Source organism: Manis javanica, chromosome 4 (assembly GCF_040802235.1).
Source record: "Manis javanica isolate MJ-LG chromosome 4, MJ_LKY, whole genome shotgun sequence".
In the NCBI taxonomy this organism is placed as follows: domain Eukaryota; kingdom Metazoa; phylum Chordata; class Mammalia; order Pholidota; family Manidae; genus Manis; species Manis javanica.
The window spans coordinates 17,639,696-17,664,373 of NC_133159.1; the positions used below are offsets into that span (position 1 = coordinate 17,639,696).

Here is a 24,678-nt window from a genome sequence, read left to right on the forward strand (position 1 = left end):
CTTGTGTGGGAATCTGCCCTGGTGTAAGAAAATTTTTATTTTAAATACTTAGAGAAGCTCCTTCATAGCAGTATAAATTAGTGCCTGGGAGGAGGGTGTTTTGTCTCGGAGCCCTGCCTCCCCTGCTCACTCCTGGTGGTCCTCGTGGGCTCCCAGAGCCCTGGGAAGAGAAGAGTTAGAGACCCGCGCCTCTCACTCACTGGGGCCCTTGGCCTCAGGCCTGGTGGGCTGAGTGGGGCCAGCTGGGGTTTGAAGTAGGGGAGCCGCTGAGGCCTGACAGAGGCTGGAGAGCAGGCGGTCCTCTTTCCCTTTCCTGGCCCACAGCAGGGGAGGCTTCAAGCCTGGGAGCTGAAGCCCGAAGGATTCTGCTTCTGCCAGCGCCACAGATCTTCACCTGTGAATACAGGGCAAGGACCACACTGGTCAGGGTCCACACTGGAACACAGGGCGCCCGAAGGGCATATGCCCAGACCCAAACGGCCCCTTCCTAGCACTTCACTCTCCCCCAGGGGCCAAGCCAGCACCCAGGGTCCGGGGTTGGGGCTAGCACTCACACATCCTGTCGAGCCCTAAGGCTGCAGTCCAGCCGAGCTCCTCGAGGGCCAGGCTGGGGTTGGCATAACAGGCAGCCACATCACCTTCCCGCCGTGCCACCACCTTGTATGGGATCTGTAAGAGAAGGGGCGGTCGCCGCCTAGCGGAGCGAGCCCTAGCCTCACCCATACCGCTGGTCCCAAGAAGAGCAGGTGCAGAGCAGGGCCTCACTTGCAGCACCTAGTGCTAAGGCAGCCTGGGTAGACAGGGCTGTGCTGGTGTGCCCGTCAGGTCTTCTATTGCCAAGAATCAGGTGGGGCTGCACGCCCATCTGGCCTACCTTCTTCCCTGAGGCCTTCTCCATGGCCTGGACCATTTGCAGCACCGAATAGCCTGTGCCTGTGCCCAGGTTGTAGATCTGCTCAGAAGAAAACGGATTGTGGAAGGGCCTGGACTAACCACCCCTCTGGGCCCTGTCTGCCTGGGGCTCCCATTTCTCTCCCTTCCCTTCGCTTACCCGGCAGCCACACTGCTCCTTCAGCTTCCTCAAGGCTGCAATGTGGCCCTTGGCCAGATCCACGACATGGATGTAGTCCCGGATGCCTGCAGAGGAGGAGGGCTTTCAGTACAGTCTCTGTTCCACCTTAGTGTCCGGGATCCCACTCCTGGATCTTCCTGGTCCTGGGCTCACCCGTGCCGTCCTCTGTGTCATAGTCGTTGCCAAAGACGTTCAGTGCCTCTCGTCGCCCGATCGCCACCTATGGTGGGGGTCAGGTTAGCTCTTCCCAGGCCCCTGGCACCAGCTGTACCCCTCAACCCTATTGCCACCCCATCTTTCTTACCTGGGAGACATAGGGCATGAGGTTGTTGGGGATGCCCTGTGGGTCTTCACCAATGTGGCCCGAGGCATGGGCGCCTATGGGGTTGAAGTACCGCAGCAACACCGCGTTCCAGGTCTACAGGACATGGGTCAGACGGTGGGGGGCAGGGGTGCAGACCGTGTCCCAGCTGAATCCAGAGCCCTTTACCCACCCCTCCAACACCTGTTCTCTGTCCCTAGAAAGCAGCAGGGGATGGGGCCCTCCCCCAAGTGCTGTGACTGCTGGGTCCTGGGCCCTGGCTTCCTCCTCGGTGGATGTTGCTCACAATCTCATCCTCAGGCTCATGGGGGGTAGCAAGGAATCCATGCACAGGGGCAGGGGTAGGGGCAAGGGGTTCCTCACCTTGTCTGCCTGGCACAGGTCCTGGATCATTTCCTCAATGAAAAACTTGGACTTTCCATAGGGATTGGTACAGCTGCCTGTGGGGTGGGATTCATCCAGGGGCAGGTACTGGGGTTTCCCATACACAGTGGCTGAGCTGCTGAACACCAGGTTCTTCACCCCGTGCACCCTCATGATCTGGCCATAGAAGGGAGGAGTCCCACTCAGTCCCACTCCCTTACTCCTTCACAGGTGAGTGTGGCTGGGGTATGGCCACTCCCATTTACAGATGGGGAGACAGGCTGACAGGTAAAGAAAGCCACTTCTAAGGTGCTAACAGTTCGGGCCCTGCCTGGTTCTACCCCCGAGTCTCTTACCCATTGTGCGGTGCAGCCTGCGGGACTAGGAGCCCCCCCAGTGTCTGTGTCCTTGCCCCTCTGTCTCACCTCCAGAAGCTGGGTGGTTCCTGTCAGGTTAACTCTGTAATAATCCAGAGGCTTCTGTATTGACTCGCCTACAGCCTTGAGCCCCGCAAAGTGGATGACCGCCATAAAGCTGTGCTGCAGGGGCAAAGCTGGGGTCAGAGGTTGCTTTACAGCCCCATCCTGCCTGTCTGCCAGGCACCCACCTTCTTGAAGAGACACTGTAGGGCTGCCTGGTCCAAGATGTCCATCTCCTCAAACTCCACAGAGTGGCCTGTCAGTTCCTGAACCCGCCGCAGGCTCTCAGGCATGGAGCCCTCTCCTGGTTTGGGTACATGGAGGCCACCAAAATCAGGAGATGGGACACTCGGTTCCCAAGGGACTAGCCCCCCGCCCCCCTTGAAAGTGGGACCTTCCATCCCTCCAGAAGCCTTGGCTCCCCTGCCCCTGCACTCACCACGTATAGCATTATGGAAGTTGTCAATGACCACGGGTGTGTAGCCAGCCTCCAGCAGCTCCAGCACTGTATGGCTGCCAATGTAGCCTGCCCCACCTGTTACCAGCACCTTCTCTGCCATCGCACCTGGCCCGGGATACAGAGTCTCAGAATGGCTGAGGCTATCTGCTCAGAGCCTCTTTCCAAATGGAATCTGGCCCCAGAGGGAGGCAGTGGTGTACCTAGTTAATAGGATGGCTCTAGAATCAGCCTTGGTCCAAGTCTGGATACCATCATTTATCCTGTCCTGGCCTCAGTTTCCATCTCTATAAAACAGAGCTGGTAATTGTACAAATATGTGGTAGTGTGAGGGTTAAATGAAGTGATTTTAAAGGGCTGCCTTGTGATATGTGGGGAGACTGGTGCATACGCACCATAGTTTTGAGTTCCAATTGACCTAGGGTTGGGAAGATGGAATCTGAGGGTCCTCAATGCCTTTCCCCAGGTGTTGGGGGACTGGACAGTCCTGGGCAGAAGGAAACATGACAGCAGCACCGGGACTCCCAAAAGCCCAGGAAGCAGTCCTGCCTGCTTAGACTTAGGCCTTCCCAGTTCCTCTACCATCACTAGGTGTAAACTGGCTCAGTGACTAGTACCTGCTGCTCTAGGCAGCCCTCCTGACTCCCTCTCCCTAAAGGGTCAGCTGGGAGGAAGCAGTAAATATACCAGATGGCCTCAGGGTGGGGTCCTTTTCCAGGCAGGCTGAGCCCAGCTCTGGAGCAGTAGCATTGCAGTCCTGGAGTGGGCCCCACCCGGCCCCACCCCACCCCAGGTCAGCCAGGCTGGTTCATTCTCTGCAGATGCTGGGGCAAGCCTGATCACTCCTGGCTTGGAGCAAAGTATCCCGCCCAACTAGGCGGCACTGAGCCGGGGGTGTCGACGTGGCCTTGGCCCCGACTCCACTGCCAGGTGTGCGCCTCCGCCAAGAACAAACTGCGGGCAGAAGGGGTGGAGAGGTAGGAAACCCCAGACACTGAGGCCTTTCATTCCTGGCGGCCTGGCCCACAGCCACCTTCCTCCAGGCTGCCTCAATCCCTTTTGGGCTCTTCCACTCCAACCCACTGGACTGAGTGCCTGTTGCGTTTCAGGATCTGTACTGGGCTCTTTTGCATTACTTTCCTAAATTATTCTCGAATCCTGATGAGGCAGGTATAATTACTGGTACTTTACATAAGAGATACTAAGGTCAGAAAGGTAAAGTAATTTGCCTGAGGTCACACAGCTAGTGATCGCCAGGCTGGAATCCGTATTTCCAGGCTCGCAACCTCGCCCCAAGAAGTTCACCCCCACTGCTTCCCTCTGGACACTGCTTCCCTCTGGACTCTGCTCCGGAAGCCACCGAAGCGGTCCCCGCTCTCACCTACCGAGCTCTGCGCACTGTGCGGACTCCAGGAAAGTGGGTGCGGAGGGACTCTGGGAGACAGAAAGGCTGGTGGGACCAGCTTTGTTCCAGACCTGAGGGGTGGCCTCGGTCAGCTGTCGCCTCCTCAGTTTTACCAGTCCGCATAATGGACAGAAAGTGCGCTGGGCCTCGGGCTGGGATTTGGGCCATGGCTCGGAGAGGACCGAGCTAGGAGTCCCTAGGCCTGGAATGAATGAACCCGGGCCACCCCAGCCAAGGCAGAGGGAGCTGGAAGCAGCGGGGGCGGACTCGCCCCACCCTGGCCGGACTCTGTCCAGAACGCGCCGGGATCCCCGAAACTCTTCCCCGCTCCCTACCCGCTCCTCGCGAGCCCGCCCGGCCCCTCATTTGCCTCCCGAACCTGCTCGGGACATCTCGCCCCGCGCTGCCTCCCAGCGGCGCCGCCTCCCGCGCCCCGCGCCCGGGTCCCTTTAAGGGTCGACTGCCCACCCTAGTCCCGCCCCCTCCACGCCCCCAAAGAAACGTGTCACTAGGGAGTCCGTACTACGGGGCGCCGGGAGGGCAAAATGTGTTGCGGCTTCAGGGCGCCTGCGCCGAGCGCTCCCACAAAAGGCGGGAGCTGGCGGCCCCGTTCCCGGTGTCTGGGAAGTTGGCGGGGTGAGATGGGGGGCGCGGCCCAGACCCGAGGCTTGAGCCTAGCGGCAGAGATCTGCTCCCTGGTCTGTGCCACCCCCTTCTCGCACCCCCAACCCCGGTCCTTACCTCTGCAAGAGGGTGCCGCGCCCCCGGGCTGGAGGAGTGCAGCGCGCCGGGAGTTAGGCCGGCGGGAGCCACAGGCGGAGGGCGGGACCGACCATCTCCGCTCTAGGCTCACCCACAGGTTTTCCAACCTTTTTATATCTGCCAAAATCCTTTCTTCAGAGTAAGCCCGGCATGAAATGCAAAGATAACGACTGCATGCAACAAGAAAACGGGGTGGGGCTGATTGAAGGGAATGGGTGGGGGTCGCCCAAATGCTGCTGGTTCCGGGAAGTGTGGTTTGAAAATCCACCAGAGAGCTGGAGGAACGTCTGAAGCCAAATAGGAATTCCAGTGCCGACTGAGCTCAACCATCACGCACCGTACCCCGCTCCTCCGCAACTGCTGGTAATGGTCTGTATGCACGTTGCCTACCACAGATTACAAAATGGTATGTTGTGTTTAAAATAAAGGTAAGGCTGTGGAATGATATGTCTGAAGTCATGACATTGGGTGTTGAAATCCGAGCAAGGAAATAACGCACAAGTGTTTCTGACAGAGGACAAAGCCCGAGGTAGAGAGAGCTAAGGGCGTCCAGACGCACACCTCCCAGGCCCAGAGGAGCAAACGGCTGCTGCCGCCCACGGAGCAACTTGTAAAATAGACCTGGTCACAAAGCCAAGAGCCTCAGAAACAGCATCTCCAGCGTGTTCTGGCCAGCCCTGTGTAGGCACAAAGCCACTGATTTCCAGACACTGAATTTTCATCTCAGGTCAGGAAATGGAGGAAATCCAGAGATAGCAAACTTAGTTCAAAGTGTACATTTTCCTCTCAGAATGTGATGTAAAGATGTGTGATTCCCCCACCTATCCCCCATTCATTTATACACGTATCTGCACAACAGAATAGTGGAATGGTTCTATGTCATTAAAATTTTAATTATATAAACTCATCTAAAATCAGGTTCAGCGTGGAGATTTTCTAGAGGTGCTGGAGTTGGCTGGCGGCTGTCACAGAACTTGGCCTTACCCCTTCTGTGAATGTTCTCTGCCAGCTTGGGAAAAACTCCATTCCCTTTGCCCTGGGAAGTCAGAGAGCAATGCCCCAAGGCCATGGCAGGGTCAAGTTGTGTATAGTAGTCAGCTGGCAGATTTCACCCAGTGATGAGACCTGAGCATCAACCCAAGCCAGGCAACTGTGTTCCCAAGTACTGTCAGGCATTCAACTTCTGGACTGTTGGGTCCAGCCCCCAAAGCTTCTCACTCATACTCAGGTCTGGAAGGCAGGGTCCTATGGCCAAGTAGTTCCTGTCCCTCACCTCCTTTCTGCAGGAGGGACTTACGTGCAGAGCTGGTGTGAGGTGCCTGCCCCTGTTAATTTCATTCCCATTTCCCTATTCCCCAGTCATCCATGCATGTCCCCCGCTATTCCCACACAGTTCCCAGGGCTTTGGGTGGGCAGGGGGCTCACAATTTACAGGTAGCCTGAGCCACTTTGGAGCTGGTTTTTCTGTTCAGGGCTTGACAGATAAAGGCCCCAGCTTCCAGGAGCTTCTGGAGGTTCACACCCTTTGAGAAACAAGTTAGAGGATGTAGTAAGTCATGATGTGCTCTCAACACCCAGGGGGACATGAGGCTGGACAGAAAACTGATGCTGAAGACGTAAAGGTGAAGACAAACAGGTTCTTGTTCCTCTGCTGGTGGGACACCAGCTGCTTGATAGGTTGTGTCCTTTTGGCATCTGGGGCTACCTCTCTGACTCCCCTTGTATAAAATGCCTCAATCTGTGTAATGGTTTCTTGTGCTGTCACCAGTAAGGACCTCACCAGTCTGGCTCAGTACTCCCATCTCCAGGGCCCAGTGCAGGACCTGGCCCCCAATGGTCAGAAACTGCATATTGAATAAGCACTGTGAGGCACAGAGTAGTAGGAGTTCAAACAACTAAAAGGGCCCCACTGAAAACCTCTGTTCATAACAGCTCATGTGTACTATGTACTCAGCTCTGGGGTAAGCATTCTACATTTTCCTACTTAATCCACGTAACTGCCCTACAAAATAGGTGCCGTTATTATTTCCATTTTTTAGGCCCAGAGAGGTGAAGTAATTTGTCAGGTCACATAGCCTGTGAGTGGCAGGACTGGTTTTAAACCCAGCTCTGTCTGATCCCAAAGCAGAGGCTGTACTGCTTTCCAACCCACCACTGATGGTGCGGACTGACTGACAGAGCTCTGAGGGGCTAATTCCACCACCCTCATTTACAGAGAATGAAAGGACCAGAGGGAACTAACTCAATTCAGGTCATGGGCCTGACCCCTTTCAGGGATCTTTCCCTACACCCTGGTTCTTCCTCAGACTGAACTGTCAAAATCAACAGAGAGCCTGGCCTTCTCTTGGCCTCAACCAACCGTACTCTGCTACCTCCAAAACAACAAAATATCCCTAATACCCTGGCACCCTTCCACTCTGCCTTCTACCACCAAAACAAACCCAGCAGCTTCTGGCTTCAAGCCAAGCCCTGCTCAGTTCAGGGATGTTGCCACCAGGGGGCAGGTGGACTTACCGTGTGAATGCCCAAGCCAGACAGCATGTAGACAAGGTCCTCAGTGGCCAAGTTTCCTGATGCCCCCTCTGCATAGGGACAGCCTCCAAGTCCTGACACAGAAGAGTCCACGACACTCACTCCCATCTGGATAGCACAAGCATAGTGAAACATGGCTGTTATTGTGGGGATCAGGGCCTACATAGCCAGCCCTTGCAACCTCTCAATTGGCTGCTGAAAGTCCACTGATAGTTATTAATTCCTTTGGCTATGATTCTGTTAAACACTGAAAGAGAGTGTTTCTCTTTTTAGTTCCTGGAACAGTGTCAGTTTTTTTTGCTTATTACACTGTTTCCTCTGCCAGGAATATCTTCCATTTTTTTCACTGCTGATTCCTCACCCTTAAAGTCTCAGTCTAAACGCTACCTCCTTCAGGCCCTTCCTGATCACCACCTAAAGTAAGCCTCTCCCAATGTTGAGATTTTGATGTGGGCACTTTCAGGACAGGGTCACATGTCTGCGTACACCATGGCCAGCTCGGGGCCTGGCACAAAGGTATCAGTGGATGCTCATTGAAAGAATAAATGAAACCTAGTTGTCCTGCTGCCATACCCTTTGGGAGAATGGCTATGTGCCTTTCTCCTAGGACATGTCTTGATTACCTGCAGGGCCATCAAGGTGTTAGCCAGGGCCTGGCCGTAGGTATCATGGCAGTGGACAGCCAGGGAAGATACTGGCACCTCATGCATGACAGCAGATAGCATGTCCTTCATGATCCCAGGGGTGCCCACGCCGATTGTGTCCCCCAGGGAGATCTCATAGCAGCCCATTGAGTACAACTTCTTGGTGACCTGTGGAAGCAAGCAGGCACTTTGAGGACATCAGATTCCTCAAATCAGGGGTCCAAGAGCTCAGAAGAGGTGGTCTCTGCAGAACACCTCCATGTCTGAAATACTAAATTCCTGTCAGAAAACAGGCTCCTTAAACTTTGCAAGTGGAATGATAATCCTCATTCTGCTTTTCAGGACACAGGACATGGAGCAGAGCCGGTACTGGCACAGCCTTGGGCTGTAAACCTGTGCTGTCCTTCCACCCCTGTGTCTCAAACTTCATCCTTTACTTACCATCTTTTTTTTTTTAACAGCTTTTCACCCACTTTGGTGCTTTATTCCATTCTGATGCTTGTCTAAAATAGCCACAAAGTCACTGATGGTTGTAAGTTTTAAGCTTGCTAGTTTTCTTAATTTTTGTTTTTTTAAATTCAATTAATTTTGATTTCAATAATTTTTTATTGATGTACATACAATAAATGCACAAATCTTACTGTATAGCTCAATGAATTTTGACATGTGTATACACTCACATAACCATCACCAAGCGTTCCCATGAATTTTTTTTTTGCCTTCACCTATTTCACCCATTCCCCTACCCCTTTATTACTTACCATCTTTACACACTGTCAAGACCCAAGTACTGGCATCAGTAAGATTGATTTCTGTCATGTGGCATTATCCTCAAGTAAGAAGATCTGTGAAATCATGGGTCTCAGGCACTATTTCTATATTTTAAATAGCAGTACAGAACTATTTTAATTTTTAGAAGCCAACTTGCAGCCCTCTACAATCACTGCAAAACCAGAGCAGTATGTGCCCACCTGGGGTGCAGCCCACATCATGCTGCTGGGGAGGAGGACAAGGGCCAGGGCCAGGGATACTCAACAACAGCCTGCCAGGTAAGCCTGGCAGTGAGTCCCCAGCAGCTGGCAGGCAGAGTGACAAGGAGCCTCATAAGGCTGTGGGGGTGGGGGGCAGAGGAAGGAGCAGGCTTTGAAGTGACATGATGATGGATCAAAATCCCAGTTCTGCTGCTCACTAGCTGTGGGACCTTGACAGGAACTTAAACTTTATATATATATATATATATATTTCTTTATTAAGGTATTATTGATACACACTCTTATGATGGATTCACATAAAAAAACAATGTGGTTACTATATTCACCCATGTTATAGTGCAGTCACTGCCCAACAGTATAGTAAGATGCCAGAGTCACTATTTGCCTTCTCTGTGCTACACTGTCTTCCCCATGATCTCCCCACACCATATTTGCCACTCATAATGCCCCTCAATCCCCTGTCCCTCTCTCCCCACCCGCCCTCTCCCACCCCTCCCCTTTGGTAAACACTAGTCCCTTCTTGGAGTCTTTGAGTCTGCTGCTGTTTTGTTCCTTTAGTTTTGCTTTGTTGTTATACTCCACAAATGAGTGACATCATCTGGTACTTGTCTTTCTCCGCCTGGCTTATTTCACTGAGCATAATATCCTCCAGCTCCATCCATGTTGTTGCAAATAGTAGGATGTGTTTCTTATGGCTGAATAGTATTCCATTGTGTTCATGTACCACCTCTTCTTTATCCATTCATCTACTGATGGACACTTAGGTTGCTTCCATATCTTGGCTATTGTAAATAGTGCTATGATAAACATAGGGGTGCAAATGTCTTTTTGAATCTGAAAAATTATATTCTTTGGGTAAATTCCTAGGAGTGAAATTCCCGGGTCAAATGGTATTTCTATTTTCAGTTTTTTGAGGAACCTCCATATTGCTTTCCACAATGGTTGAACTAACTTACATTCCCACCAGCAGTGTAGGAGGTTCCCCTTTCTCCACATCCTCGCCAGCATTTGTTGTTCTTAGTCTTTTCGATACTGGCCATCCCAACTGGTGTGAGGTGATATCTCATTGTGGTTTTTATTTGCATTTCCCTGATAATTAGTGACGTGGTGCATCTTTTCATGTGCCTATTGGCCATATGAATTTCTTCTTTGGAGAACTGTCTGTTCATATCCTCCGCCCATTTTTTAATCGGGTTATTTGCTTTTTGGGTGTTGAGGTGTGTGAGCTCTTTATATATTTTGGATGCTAACCCCTTGTTGGATATGTCGTTTACAAATATATTCTCCCATACTGTAGGATGCCTTTTTGTTCTGTTGATAGTGTCCTTTGCTGTACAGAAGCTTTTAAGCATGATGTAGTCCCATGTGTTCATTTATGCTTTTGTTTCCCTTGCTCGAGGAGATGCATTCAGAAAAGAGTTGCTCATGCTTATATTCAGGAGTTTTTTGCTTATGTTGTCTTCTAAGAGTTTTATGGTTTCATGACTTAAATTCAGGTCTTTGATCCATTTCAAGTTTACTTTTGTATATGGGGATAGACAATAATCCAGTTTCATTCTCCTGCGTGTAGCTGTCCGGTTTTGCCAACACCAGTTGTTGAAGAGGCTGTCATTTCCCTATTGTTTGTCCATGGCTCCTTTATCATATATTAATTGACCATATATGGTTGGGTTTACATCAGGGCTCTCTAGTCTGTTCCATTGGTCTATGGGTCTGTTCTTGTGCCAGTACCAAACTGTCTTGATTACTGTGGTTTTGTAGTAGAGCTTGAAGTCAGGGAGTGTAATCCCCCCAGCTTTATTCTTCCATCTCAGGATTGCTTTGGCTACTTGGGGTCTTTTGTGGTTCCATACAAATTTTAGAACTATTTGCTCTGGTTCCTTGAAGAATGCTTTTGGTATTTTGATAGGGATTGCATTGAATCTGTAGATTGCTGTAGGCAGGATGGCCATTTTGACAATATTAATTCTTCCTATCCATGAGCACGGGATGTGTTTCCATTTATTGGTATCTTTAATTTCTCTCATGAGTGTCTTGGAGTTTTCAGAGTATAGGTCTTTCACTTCCTTCATTAAGTTTGTTCCTAAGTATTTTATTCTTTTTGATGCAATTGTGAATGGAATTGTTTTCCTGATTTCTCTCTCTGCTAGTTCATCATTAGTGTATAGGAATGCAACAGATTTCTGTGTATTAATTTTGTATCCTGTAACTGCTGAATTCAGATATTAGATCTAGTAGTTTTGGAGTGGAGTCTTTAGAGTTCTTTATGTACAATATCATGTCATCTGCAAACAGTGACAGTTTAACTTCTTCTTAACCAATCTGGATGCCTTTTGTTTGTTTGTGTTGTTTGATTGCTGTGGCTAGGACCTCAGAACTATGTTCAATAAAAGTGGGGAGAGTGGGCATCCTTGTCTTGTTCCCGATCTCAAAGGAAAGGCTTTCAGCTTCTCACTGTTATGCTGTTGGCTGTGGGTTTGTCATATGTGGCTTTTATAATGTTGAGGTACTTGTCCTCTATACCCATTTTGTTGAGAGTTTTATCATGAATGGATGTTGAATTTTGTCAAATGCTTTTTCAGCATGTATTGAGATGATCATGTGGTTTTTGTCCTTTTTGTTGATGTGGTGGATGATGTTGATGGACTTCCTGATATTGTACCATCCTTGCATCCCTGAAATAAATCCTACTTGATCACGATGGATGATCTTTTTGATATATTTTTGAATTTGGTTTGCTAATATTTTGTTGAGTATTTTTGCATCTATGTTCATCAGGTATATTGGTCTGTAATTTTTTTTGTGGTGTCTTTGCCTGGTTTTGGTATTAGGGTGATGTGGCCTCATAGAATGAGTTTGGAGTATTCCCTCTGCTTCTACTTTTTGGAAAACATTACGGAGGATGGGTATTAGGTCTTCACTAAATGTTTGATAAAATTCAGCAGTGAAGCCATCTGGTCCAAGAGTTTTGTTCTTAGGTAGTTTTTTGATTACCAATTTAATTTTGTTGCTAGTAATTGGTCTGTTCAGATTTTCTGTTTCTTCCTGGGTCATCCTTGGAAGGTTGTATTTTTCTAGAAAGTCATCCATTTCTTCTAGGTTATCCAGTTTGTTGGCATATAATTTTTCATAGTATTCTCTAATAATTCTTTGTGTTTCTGTGGTGTCTGTAGTGATTTTTTTCCTCATTTTTGATTCTGCTTATGTGTGTAGACTCTCTTTTTTTCTTGATAAGTCTGGCTAGGGGTTTATCTATTTTATTTGCTTGAAAAACCAGCTCCTGCTTTCATTGATATTTTCTATTGGTTTATTCTTTTGATTTTATTTATTTCTGCTCTAATCTTTATTATGTCCCTCCTTCTACTGACTTTGGGCCTTCTTTGTTCTTCTTTTTCTAGTTTCATTAATTTTGAGTTTAGAGTGTTCATATGGGATTGTTCTTCTTTCCTGAGGTAGGCCTGTATTGCGATATACTTCCCTCTCAGTGCAGCCTTTGCTGTATCCCATGGATTTTGTGGTGTTGAATTATTGTTGTCATTTGTCTCCATATATTGCTTGATCTCTGTTTTTATTTGGTCATTGATCCATTGGTTATTTAGGAGCATGTTGTTAAGTCTCCATGTGTTTGTGGGCATTTTCATATTATTTGCATAATTTATTTCTAGTTTCATACCTTTGTGGTTTGAGAAGCTGATCGGTAGAATTTCAATCTTTTTTAATTTACTGAGGCTCTTTTTGTGGCCTAGTATATGATCTATTCTTGAAAATGTTCCATGTGTACTTGAGAAGAATGTGTATCCTACTGCTTTTGGGTGTAGAGTTCTGTAGATGTCTGTTAGGTCCATCTGTTTTAATGTGTTGTTCAATGCTTCTGTCTCCTTACTTATTTTCTGTCTGGTTAATCTGTCCTTTGGAGTGAGTGGAGTGTTGAAGTCTCCTAAAATGAATGCATTGCATTCTATTTCCCCTTTTAATTCTGTTAGTATTTGTTTCACATATGTAGGTGCTCCTGTGTTGGGTGCATAGATATTTATAATAGTTATATCCTCTTGTTGGATTGGTCCCTTTATCATTATGTAATGTTCTTCTTTGTCTCTTGTGACTTTCTTTGTTTTAAAGTCTATTTTGTCTGATACAAGTACTGCAATACCTGTCTTTTTCTCCCTATTATTTGCATGAAATATCATTTTCCATCTCTTCACTTTTAGTCTGTGTATGTCTTTGGGTTTGAAGTGAGTCTCTTATAGGCAGCATATAGTTGGGTCTTGTTTTTTTATCCATTCAGTGACTCTATGTCTTTTGATTGGTGCATTCAGACCACTTACATTTAGGGTGATTATTGATAGGTGTGTATTTACTGCCATTGCAGGTTTTAGATTCATGGTTACCAAAGGTTCAAGGGTAACTTCCTTACTATCTAAGAGTCTAACTTAACTCACTTAGTATGCTCTTACAAACACAATCTAAAGGTTCTTTTTTTTCCTCCTCTTTTCTTCCTCCTCCATTCTTTATATATTAGGTATCGTATTCTGTACTCTTTGTCTATCCCTTATTATTACTTCTGGTGACAGCTATTTAACCTTAGCAACACTTCCATCTATAGCAGTCCCTACAAAATAGACTGTAGAGATGGTTTGTCGGGAGGTAAATTCTCTCAGCTTTTGCTTATCTGGAAATTGTTTAATCCCTCCTTCAAATGTAAATGATAATCTTGCTGGATAGAGTATTCTTGGTTTGAGGCCCTTTGGCTTCATTGCATTAAATATATCATGCCACTCCCTTCTGGCCTGTAAGGTTTCTGCTGAGAAGTCTGATGATAGCCTGATGGATTTTCTTTTGTATGTGATCTTATTTCTCTCTCTAGCTGCTTATAATAGTCTGCCCTTATCCTTGATCTTTGCCATTTTAATTATTATATGTCTTGGTGTTGTCCTCCTTGGGTCCCTTGTGTTGGGAGATCTGTACACGTCCATGGCCTGAGAGACTGTCTCCTTCCCCAAATTGGGGAAGTTTTCAGCAATTACTTCCTCAAAGACACTTTCTATCCTTTTCTCTCTCTTCATCTTCTGGTACCCCTATAATACAAATATTGTTCCATTTGGATTGGTCACACAGTTCTCTCAGTATTCTTTCATTCCTAGAGATCCTTTTTTCTCTCTATGCCTCAGCTTCTTTGTATTCCTCTTCTCTAGTTTCTATTTCATTTATCGTCTTCTCCACCGTATCTAATCTGTTTTTAATACCCTCCATTGTGTTCCTCAACGATTGAATCTCCATCCTAAATTCTTTCCTGAGTTCTTGAATACCTTTTTGTACTTCTATGAGCAAGTTTATGATTTTTTTTTTAATCTCTTGCAGGAAGATTTATTAGTTCAGTCTCACTTGACCCTTTTTCTGGGGTTGTTGAGATTTTGCTTTGAACCAGGTTCCTTTCATGTTTCATATTTGTATGTGGTGCCTTCTAGTGCCCAGAAGCTCTACTCTCTGGCGCTGCTCTGCCCCTGGAGCGTTGTTGGGGGTCTCAGGAGAGTGGTGCTCTTGCCTGGGGTTAGGAAAGAGCTGTTTCCTGCTTCCTGGGTACTATACCTGTCTCCACTGCCAGAACCAGTGGGCTGAACACACAGGTGTAAGTCTCTATGCTTTGCGTTTGTAGCTCTTGTAGGCGGGGCTTCCCTGTGGCAGGCCTGACGCTAAGGCAGAGTTTGCCAGTTTGTGAGCCAGGTGCGAGCTGGCCGGGAGAAAGGTGCAGCAGGCTGGGTATCATGGTGGGAAGCCTTGAAGCTGCGTAGCCAGCCAGGGGGCTGGAGTGCCTGAGGATTGTGAGAGTTCCCAACCTGCTGGGCAGAGTGCACTTGGACAATTCTGTTTACCTGTCCTTTCTCCTGAGCAGTAAGCTCTGTGCAGTCCTTGCCCCTTTAGCATCCCTCTTGCTTTTAGAAAGTCTCTCAGACTGCCCACCCAGATCAGCCAGATATGGATCCCTGTTTTCCCCAAGCAGCTGGAGTGTCAGTCTCTCCAGTTATTCCACCTCTCTTAGCTTTCCAACCCCACTAATCACCAGAGCACCATGCAATGTAGGTTCGTGCTCCCAGAGCAGATCTCCAGGGCTAGGTGTTCAGCAGTCCCAGGCCTCCACTCCCTCCCTGCTCTGTTTCTCTTCCTCCCATTGGTGAGCTGGGGTGGGGGAAGGTCTTGGGTCCCACCAGGTCATGGCTTTGGTACGTTATCCTGTTCTGTGAAGTCTGTTATTTCCTCCAGGTGTATGCAGTCTGGCACAGCCTTCTTTCCTGTTCTCTTTCAGGATTAGTTGTATTCATTATATTTTTGTATTATATGAGGTTTTAGAAGGAGGTCTCTGTCTCATCTCTCACGCTGCCATCTTTAATCCTCCTTCAGGACTTAAACTTTTTTGAGCTTTATTTCTGCTTCTAACAAACAGGATGAGCCTTTGCAGGCTGCAGTGAGAACTGGCAGCAGTGGAAGGCTGTGCCTTGGAGCACAGCAGCCACTGCACTGAGCCGTCGCTGCTGTTACCATTCCTCATTTGAGGGATGCTCCATGGTGTATGGGAAGAGCAAGTGGACTTCAGAGGTGAACAAAATGAGGGCTGAGACCTGATTTCACATTTTCAACCTGTATGGCAATTATTTAGTCCTGTTTCCTCAGTTTCCCTAACTGTGAAATGGAATAATAATGACAATAATGCCTAATGTGCAGTGTGGTTATCTGACACAGGCTCCTGGGTTCTAATGACTAAATGACACAAGCTCCTGGGTTCCTCAGACTCAGTTCCTGCTCTGTGTTCTTCTCAGTACTGACTTGGTCACTGCTCAGACGATGTCTGGGGTATGTCCTCTCCAACCACTACAAGGACTGCAGGAACCCAGTTCACCTGTCCACTGACCAGGCTAGAAACTGAATCAGAGGCTTTTATTCTGGGGTAGAGAGTAGGGTTTCAGAAACTCCATGCCAGTCTAGGAGGTGGGCCTCAGGGAACAAGTGCAGGGCTGTGCTCACAGAGGGGCTTAATGAAGGAGCTGCGTGAACAAATAAAATCAGTGACCCATCAGGAAAAGGTAGGGAGAGGAGCCTCTATGCTCGGGGCAGGCCAGGTAGCAGATAGCAGACCCTCACAAAATCCCACCCCTACACACACACCTCAGCCACTTTAGCCGGGGAGATCTTCCCTTCATATGGGCATCCAAGTGCACAGGAAACATACCTGTGGGAAGACAGGGGAGGAATGTCAATGCCCCCAAGCTCCTTGGCCAGCAAGGCTGGGGCGGGTGGCTGTTTGACCTACATCCCTGGTTAGCCTGAAATCAAAACCTGAAGCTGGGCAGAGGTAAGGTGTGTGGGTGAAAGGCTAATTCGATGATTGTAGCAAGAATGAAGGTAGTGTTGCTAATGCCAGGAGGGAGCAGTGGAGAGTTACAGCATAGTGTTAGGACAAATAGGCCTGCAGTTCAGGAAGCAGGCCTCAGGAGAGGCAGCCAGACACCAGTAGAGGGGGAGCAGTATGAGCAAGAGCCTGAGCTGCACAGAGGTGAGGTAAATATGCACCACAGGGCAGCTGGGGCCCATCCTCACAAGGGCGGACCAATGAAACCTAAGGTAGGAAGAGAAGAGCCGGGCTGGCCTGAGGGCCAAGGGATCAGCTGCTTTAGAGAATTCATGCATCGTTTATTCAAACTGATATTTATGGAGTTGCCCATTTTGTGCAGGGCAATCAAACAAGTCAAAGAAATAATCTCAGGAAGTGATGTGCTACGAAGAAAAGTGGGGAATGTGACAGGAGCAACTACCAGAGGCCAACAGTAGCTAGGACGGTCCAGGAAGAGCTGTGAGGACAAGATGGTGGAGCAGAGAGGAGAGAAAGTCTCAGGAAGGGCATTCCAGGCAGAGAGGAGATGGAGTGTAGAGGGCCTGAGGTGGAAATGGCAGGCGTGTTGAAGACGCAGAACACAGGACAGAAGCTGAGGCACAGACAGCAAGAGCCAAAGAAGTCTAGCATGAGGTTGGGGAGGTGGACGTGGGCCTGATCACGGGGTCTTGCAAGACATGGTAAGGAGTTTGGATCTTTGGATCTTGGGTGGGCTTCTATTCCCACACACCCTGTTGGAGCTTAGGTGCCATTAAAACCTTTTAGTCTAGCGAACTATTCTGCATATTACAAGGCATAACAAATGTTTGCTGTATAATGTCAGACTCAAAGATCTCAGTCTGTTTTTCCATTTTAACTCTCTCCCTTATGCTCCAATCACTGCTGAGCAAGGAAAAGATAGAGACACTGAGGAACGATCATGTGCAGTGCCCACGTGGTCTGACTCACCCCCGCACAGCAATGCTGGCTGTCCGGGCGGCTTTCAAGATGTCGTCACACCGCTGCAAACTCTCTTCTATGGAGCAATTGACATTCCTTTGGCTGAACAGCTCCGAGGCAGCTCCAAAGACGGCTACTTCCTTGGCTCCAGCAGCAACCTGCCAACAGCCAGTGAGGACCTCTCAGCACTTTTCTCGTCAAGGAACACCAGAATGGCAAACATCATCCTTTTTTGCTTTTATTTTTTGTTGAAGAGTAGTTAATATACAGTGTTATATTGGTTTCAGATGTACAACACAGGGATTGACAATTATATACATTATGAAATGCTCACTGCAATGTGTTGTTACCCTCTCTCACCAGTTATTACAGTATTACTGATTATATTCCCTGTGGTGTACTTCCAGCCCCATGACTAATTTATTTTATAATTGGAAGTTTGTACCTTTTTATCCCTTCATCTATTGCACCTCTCCCCCGAGGCCTTTCCTCTATGGCAACCACCAGTTTGTTCTCTGTATTTATGAGTCTGTTGCTGCAAAAACACTTGTCTTACAGTAAATTTCATGGTATTTGAATGTTATAGGTTGAAACGTGTCCCCCCACAAAAAAGATTAATATTAGAGTCCTAACCCTTAAAAACAGATGTGACCTTATTTGGAAATAGGGTCACTGTAGATGTAACTAGTTAGGATGAGGTCATACTGGTCCGTACTCCAGCATAACTGGTATCTTACTAGGTAGCTTACTAGGTAGCTTACGAGGCTCTTGCTAAGCAATTTATGTGCACTCTTAATGTCTGAATTCCTCATCTTAGGAACTGTCATTAGCCTGATCTTATAGGTGGAATGTGAGGCTTGGAGAGGTTGAGCAGCTTGTCAAGATCAGAGAGCTGGGAGTGGCAGGGCCAGGACCGCCTGGAGTCTGCCTGACAGTGCTCATCACCTCGGGAGGTAAGACCTTCAGAGAGACGTCCTGGGACGGGGACTGGGACCTGCGGAACAAAACAGGAACCAGAGCCAACAATCTCATTTCAGGAGCCTCCACCAACATGCTACGTCTCTTACCGCTGCCTGGTAGCCTTTGAAATTTGGGGTCAGGACTGGGTAGTTGATGCCAGGAAATTTCTGGATGCCCATTAACACTTCAGAGTGATCAGCCATCTGGGAGGCAAAGGAGACATTGCCAAATCACTGCCAAGAGCAGGCAGAGAACTCAGGCAGAGAAAATGTTTTTAAATCACAAATCTCTTTTTTCCAGAACACATGAATGAGTTCTTTTGCAGAGCTGAGTCTCCCCAATGCTTTTTCTATCTGTTTGACTGATGATGGGCCAGAGGCTCCTTGGTGTGGGTGATATCCCCAATTTCTCCATATGGCTGACTGTCAGCAATAACACTACCAGCCGTTTATTGAGGATGTGCTCTGAGCCAGGCACTGGGCTCAGCATCCTATGTTATTTAACACTCAGCTGGAACAGGAGATTTCTTCCCACATGACTGTTTCTGTGAAGCAGGAGTTATCATATTTCCATTTTACAAACACAGAAACCATGTCTCTAGACAGACCTAGAGATTCTAGACTTCTAGAGCCAGAAGAGACCAGGAGTCATCTTCAACTGGAGAGGGGAAGGCCTCGTCAAGGTCACCAAGTCACAACCAAATCCAGACTTCCTGCCTCCCAGGTTACATTCTTCTGCTACACCACGCTATCATGAATCACCTGAGGCTTCTCAAAGCCAGAGACCTGGAAACCTGTGTTCCAGACTTTTATTTACTTTTCAGGAAACTGCAAAACTTTACACTCCTCTTATCTGAGAAACGTCTCTTACTGAGGGCTGAGGCTCACCTGGGGAACCCACTTGGGTGACACAAAGCTGGTGGCTTCTATAACGGGGAGTCCTGCTGCAGAAAGCATGTTTATCAGCTTGATTTTCATGGGTGTAGGTATGATATTCTGTGATGGAGAAACACCAGAAAACAGGTCAGCAAAGTTGGGAATAAAATGTTCTCAATGCAGTGCCGGTTGGTTCAAGGCTTTTGCTACAGCATGCACTTCACTACCTCAACTTCCAAACGCTAACAGTAGGTGGAGTACAAGGCTTATTTTCAAGTTAGCATTTTTTTTTTTTTTTTGCAATACAGGCAGCTTCTCACTTGAAAAGGAGTTAATATTTACATGGAAACAGTATTTTCCACCATACAGACTTCTTCTTAACTAAATGTTGGTTATATATGACCCCATCATTTACAAATTGGGGGCAAAGTGCCATGGCCTGAAAAGACAGAGATAACCAAAACTCTGGGTCCTCTGAGATGGGGCCCCCAAAGTATCACACCTTCCTCTTTTTAAAGTGCCACTGGCACAGGATCTCATCCTTACATGTTCCAACTACTGCTTCTTTCTCTTCCTCCCCTACCATGGCTAGTTGTTTACCAGATTCAATGGATTCCTCTTTCCAAATGTATCATCATTACCCCATGTATATTATGGGTGGCCTGATCTCACTCAACTAATTCATCCCACAGGAATCCTTCTAAAACAGTCTCCAGTATTTCATTCAGCTCAAAAGCCTCCCATGACTCCCTTGTACTTACAGGATTAGGTCAAAAAATCCTAAGAACTCCAAGTCTCTTTCTCCTTCCACAGCTACCCCCTCTAATTTTTCTCCCACTGCTTTAACTCAGTCCATTCCTCAAGATATTTTTGAGAGCCCTCCATGTTCCAGGGATTGTGCTAGGTGCTAGGGATAAAGTAATGAGCAGCCTAGACATGATTCTGCCCTCACAGAGATTACAGTTTATTGTTTCCAACAAGTACCCAATATTAAAAAGCTAAGCTGATCATGCTTTTAAAAAAAGGAAAAAAACTTTTTTTCTTGAAAAAATAATTAATACACAATTAATTCAGAAAAACATGCCCAACCAAAACTACCCTTTAAACTTTCCAGAGGTAACACTATCAGCACCCTGACATGTATCTTTCTAGATCTGTGCAGCCCAGTACATTAGACACTAGCCATATGTGATTATTTGAATTTAAATTAACATTATATATGTATCAAAAAATTCAGTTCTCCAGCCACACCAGCCACATTTCAAGTGCTCAACAGCTGCATGTGTCCAGTGGCTGCTGTGTGGGGCAGCTCAAACCTAGAACATTTCCATTTTCACAGAAAGTTCTATTTAACAGCCCTGTTCCAGATCTTTTTCTAAGTAGATACTCCCACACATATAAAACACTTTTTGGTTTTTACACAAAAGTAAAAGATTAAAAAATACATATAGTTATTTGATATTTTATACTAATTTATACTCTGTTCATAATCTGCTTAAGTCACTTAATATATGCCTCCATATTAATGGCATCATAATCCATTTTAATTAATGTATTTGATCTAATTTTTCCCATACTGAGCATTTAGGTTATCACAACTGGGATGTAAGGAACATTACCAAGGCTAAATCTTTGCATGTGGCCTTCATGACTTCTTTGTGTAGAATTGCTGGATAAAAAAAACATGCTTTAAACTTGACTCTACATTCCTGCAGCACTTACCTTCCACCCGGCCCCACTGGGCCTTGGGATGGATCCAGGGACACCATACCTGTTGCACCTCCATGTTAGATCACAGGTGCTTCCTGGCCTTCTCCACCTCCCCTACGTAGGGCTAGGTGATCACATCTTGCATAGCTCTGTCCATCCTGGCTGCACCTACCACATGGACTCTCAATGTTCATTTAAAAACTTTTCAAATTTCCATCTTTACCTTTTCATTCTGTAGTCCATCTCGGGGTCCAACTTCCACAATTTTCACCTGCTTTGGGAATGTACCCAGAGATGAGGTGCTGACCTTTGGTTTAAAAGAAGAAACCAAAAAGGAAGAGACAAAATCTGAAAAGGGGGACCAATCTGAAAGAATGGATCCATCTTCACTAATATTGAGACAAGAAGCAATAATTCTCACGGCTTAATTCACATTTGACCTGTTTCAGAACTAAGAACGAAAAGTATATTTCATTGAAAAACGAGCAAGTGATTCATGCTCCCAGAATAGGCCCATTTCCAGCTCCTTTGAAGTCTAGACCCATTTTTAGCTGCCTAACAATTGAGCATTTAGGTGCAATCTTTTTTGCACCTCTCAAACTTAGTAGTCCCAAAACAGAACTGTTTACGCTCTCCTAAAGCCCTGTCTGACTTCCTTCTTATCTCAGTAAAAGGCACACATGCAACCTGTTGCTTAAAGCCAGAAAACTGACTCATCCCTTTCCCCTACTCACCATGGGCTGTAAGTCTCTTATCATTTGGATCCACTTATCTCAGTGAACTTATTACATTCGCCCCACTGTCCCCCACCCCAAGGGGTCCCACTGGCCTTTCTCCCACACCAAGGCCTTGGTGCTTACTTTTCCCTCTGCCCAGAATGCTCTTCACCTGGCTCTTCCCACATCTGGCTTCCTCTTATCTTTCGGTCACAGATGGACCTCCTCTGACTGCCCTTTGAAAAGTTGCCAATCCCCTCACCCTCATTATTTTCTATTTCAAGAATAAAATACTTCCTTTAGAGCATGGCACATAATGCCTACTCAATGTTTCCTCCAGTAGAATATGAGCTCCATGAGGGACTTTGTCACGACCTCCACTTCACCCCTTGTGTTTGGCACTGTGCTTGGCATGAAGCATGCACTCATTAAAATGTTGCCAAAGTAACAGATAAATGTGTGACGGGCATAGCTGCCCCACAGGAGGGCAACTACTAGCTGTGGGGAGGAGCAGTCAGTCTTGGACTTTGTGGGGTTGGGGGAATGGAGGAGGGCTCTGTTCTGTTACAATCACAGGCTGGGTGGGTCTGTGCATGGATGACATCATCAGCTGCTAAAAACAATAAATAGGCCTGGAGTCTTCTCTACATAACATCTCCCCCAAATTTTCCCCTTCTCACTGCCAAGTAACACAGGCTTCTTTTCCCTCTTTCCTCAATTCTTAATACTACAAATCTTCAAATTAACTTCATTTTACCAGATTTAATCTGGATAAACATACTGGAGTAAGGGGAGAGGTGCAATCTCTGCAAGGGTCCAGATTCCTAAAACCCTTAAGGAAATATTCCCTTCTATGAATCAGCTGGAACTTGAACAATTTACCTGAACTGACCTTGGCTGTTAACCAGCAAAGCTTCCTAGAGACAAAGATGATGAACCACTAGATGCCATGATGTCAGCAGGCTAAACCCAAGGTCCCTGCAAGCTGAAACACCCTCCAACAGGGATGTTCAGCCTCTGCTGGGACACTACTCTAAAATGATCCCGCTGGAATATAAGCTTCATGAGACAGGGGCTTTGTTTTATTCATTGCTATATTTCCAAAGGACTGGACATAATAGGGGCATAGTAAATAACTGCTGAATGTTGTGGGAAGATGTAAAACCTGTTTCCAAGTTCCTTTTATTAGAACAAACTCAATTCTACTTCCTTCTTCATAACAACTTTTCATATAATAATAGAACAGTAATTCCTATTTATTAAGCATTTAATATTTATCAGGCACTTCATGCCAAGCACAGTGCCAAACACAAGGGATGAAGTGGAGGTCGTGACAAACTCCCTCATGGAGCTCATATTCTACTGGAGGAAACACTGAGTAGGCATTATGTGCCATATGTGTAAGAGTCTTTTACATATTAACCTCTATCATTCTCTCAACAACCTTATTAGGTAGGGACTATTATAATCCCCATTTTACTGTGAGAAATCTGAAGCCCAAAGAGATTAAGTAACTTTCCCAAGACCACATGCTTACCTAGTCACTGAGCCACTATGTGAACCTGGCCGTGTGGCTCTAGAGCACACACTTTTAATTCCTGGGCCATGTTGCCTCTCTGGAACCCTGCAGTCCCCCATCTTCTCTTGTTTTGGTTAAAATACCCAGTTCCTTCCCTCTGTGAAGTTCTGCTCAGAGATAATCCCCTCTTAACCACACAAGTCCTGGGTCACAGCCTCCTGAACTGTATGTAGTGTACCTGTCATCAACAGCTAATACTGACAAAAGTCCAGTGCTAACTTCAGGCAGCAGTGCCTCATTTAGTCCCTACATGGCTGGGACTATTATCATCTCAACTCCATAGGAAGAAACAGCTTCCAAAAGATTACTCAGAATCACACAACTAGGAAGTTTAGACCTGAGCTGTCTGGCTCTGGTACCAAATCGATGCTAGTAACCGCGTGGAGGGCCTGTCACCATCATGTCATTATGCCGAAAGTTTTTCAAACAACATTAATATCCACCATCTCATTCAATTTTCTTAACTTTTCAAGTTGGAATTACCATCTGTATTCTACACATGAGCAATTGGTGGGGATGGGTGGCCTAGCAGACATTAGTTTTTTGAGTTGGGTCCACCACCAAGATAGTGTAATTTTTCCCACTATACAGTTATAACTTCTTTTATGATCTCTAAGATAAAAAATACCACAACTGATCAATCATTTACTAAGAGCTAGAACAATGTTTGATGCTTTACCTACATTTTCTTTAATGTCCAAAAAACCTTTATGTAATGTTCATCCATGTTATGAGAACGCAGGTTTACTGAGTAAATAACTCAACCTAGAAAGTGGCAGAACGACTGGGACACCACAAGTTGAGCTTTACCAACACAACTCATTCAACCTTTTATACAACTAGGTCTCCTTACACCTTCTCTCCACCCATTTAACATGGGAGAGGGGGGAAACAGCAGGAAGGAACTTGCCCAAAGTACAATTCCAAGGCCCCACGAGGCCCAAGTTCTGGTTGGCACGCTGTGAGAGCCCGCCAAGCGGCCCCAGACGCAACAGGAGCTGAAAAACGGAGGCGTAGGGAGGAGGACCTTGTTTTTTCTATTCAGAATGGAAGGGTATTCGTGATTTTCACTAATATGGGGCTTAGAGAGGTCTGAAGCCCAATAAGAGGGAGAAAGGTGCCAAGGTGACTAGGAGGGCCTTGGACAGGGAATTAGGGCCTGTGAGATGGCGTCCCAGATCTCCGCGACCCAGACACCTCGCTCCCCATCTCCGGGCCTCCGTTTCCCCATAGCCCTCAATGGATTTGGGCGGGACAGAGGGTCCAAGGCTCTCCAGACTATGGTCCGAAGAGCTGTCCGGCTTCGCCTCATAGAGAGCGGACGCCACGGGCCAAGCTCAAGACCCCGACCGTCATGGCGCCTGCAGGGCCGCCCCTCGGCAACCCGGGCACTTACAGCCCGGAGGAACGTCAGGCCCACCAGTCTCCGAGGTAGCGCCCTCCTCACAGACGCCATCTTGGCCCAGCTTCCCCTGCGGCAGCCCTGCTGAGCCTCACGTAAACCCCTCAAGTGCCAGGTAGGTGTGGCCTCACCCTTGGGGCGGAGC

General features: G+C 47.1%; 1 protein-coding gene across 10 annotated transcripts; it reads right to left on the reverse strand.

Annotated features, from left to right (window-relative positions):
- Nucleotides 1-19: 19 nt before the first annotated feature.
- On the reverse strand, nt 20-24,678 carry LOC108404641 (UDP-glucose 4-epimerase). 10 transcript variants are annotated; one of them, XM_037017762.2, is made up of 20 exons: nt 24,528-24,678; nt 21,060-21,143; nt 19,139-19,246; nt 18,359-18,454; nt 17,301-17,449; nt 16,127-16,190; nt 7,956-8,144; nt 7,315-7,440; nt 6,226-6,323; nt 4,780-4,970; nt 2,616-2,741; nt 2,365-2,480; nt 2,183-2,296; nt 1,758-1,934; nt 1,377-1,490; nt 1,226-1,292; nt 1,052-1,137; nt 875-952; nt 555-669; nt 20-394 (listed from the first exon to the last, which is right to left on the reverse strand). In XM_037017762.2, exons 1-20 carry the CDS (start codon nt 24,585-24,587, stop codon nt 336-338), a joined length of 2,217 nt encoding a protein of 738 aa, XP_036873657.1. In that variant the 5' UTR covers nt 24,588-24,678; the 3' UTR covers nt 20-335. The 10 variants fall into 10 exon arrangements, 8 of the variants coding, with proteins under 8 accessions (XP_036873657.1, XP_036873658.1, XP_017527807.2 ...); XM_037017763.2 differs by lacking the exon at nt 2,183-2,296; XM_017672318.3 differs by lacking the exons at nt 4,780-4,970; nt 6,226-6,323; nt 7,315-7,440; ... (5 more) ...; nt 21,060-21,143; nt 24,528-24,678 and adding exons at nt 2,837-2,920; nt 3,029-3,120; nt 4,418-4,433.

Coding starts and splice junctions, on each gene's coding strand:
- LOC108404641 (XM_037017762.2), bottom strand. CDS start 24,587: ATGGCGTCTGTGAGGAGGGCGCTACCTCGGAGACTGGTGGGCCTGACG. Junction 19,247..21,059: donor ATGGACTACAGAATGAAAAG/GTAAAGATGGAA, acceptor TCTCCATCACAG/AATATCATACCTACACCCAT. Junction 1,293..1,376: donor TCATGCCCTATGTCTCCCAG/GTAAGAAAGATG, acceptor CCCCCACCATAG/GTGGCGATCGGGCGACGAGA.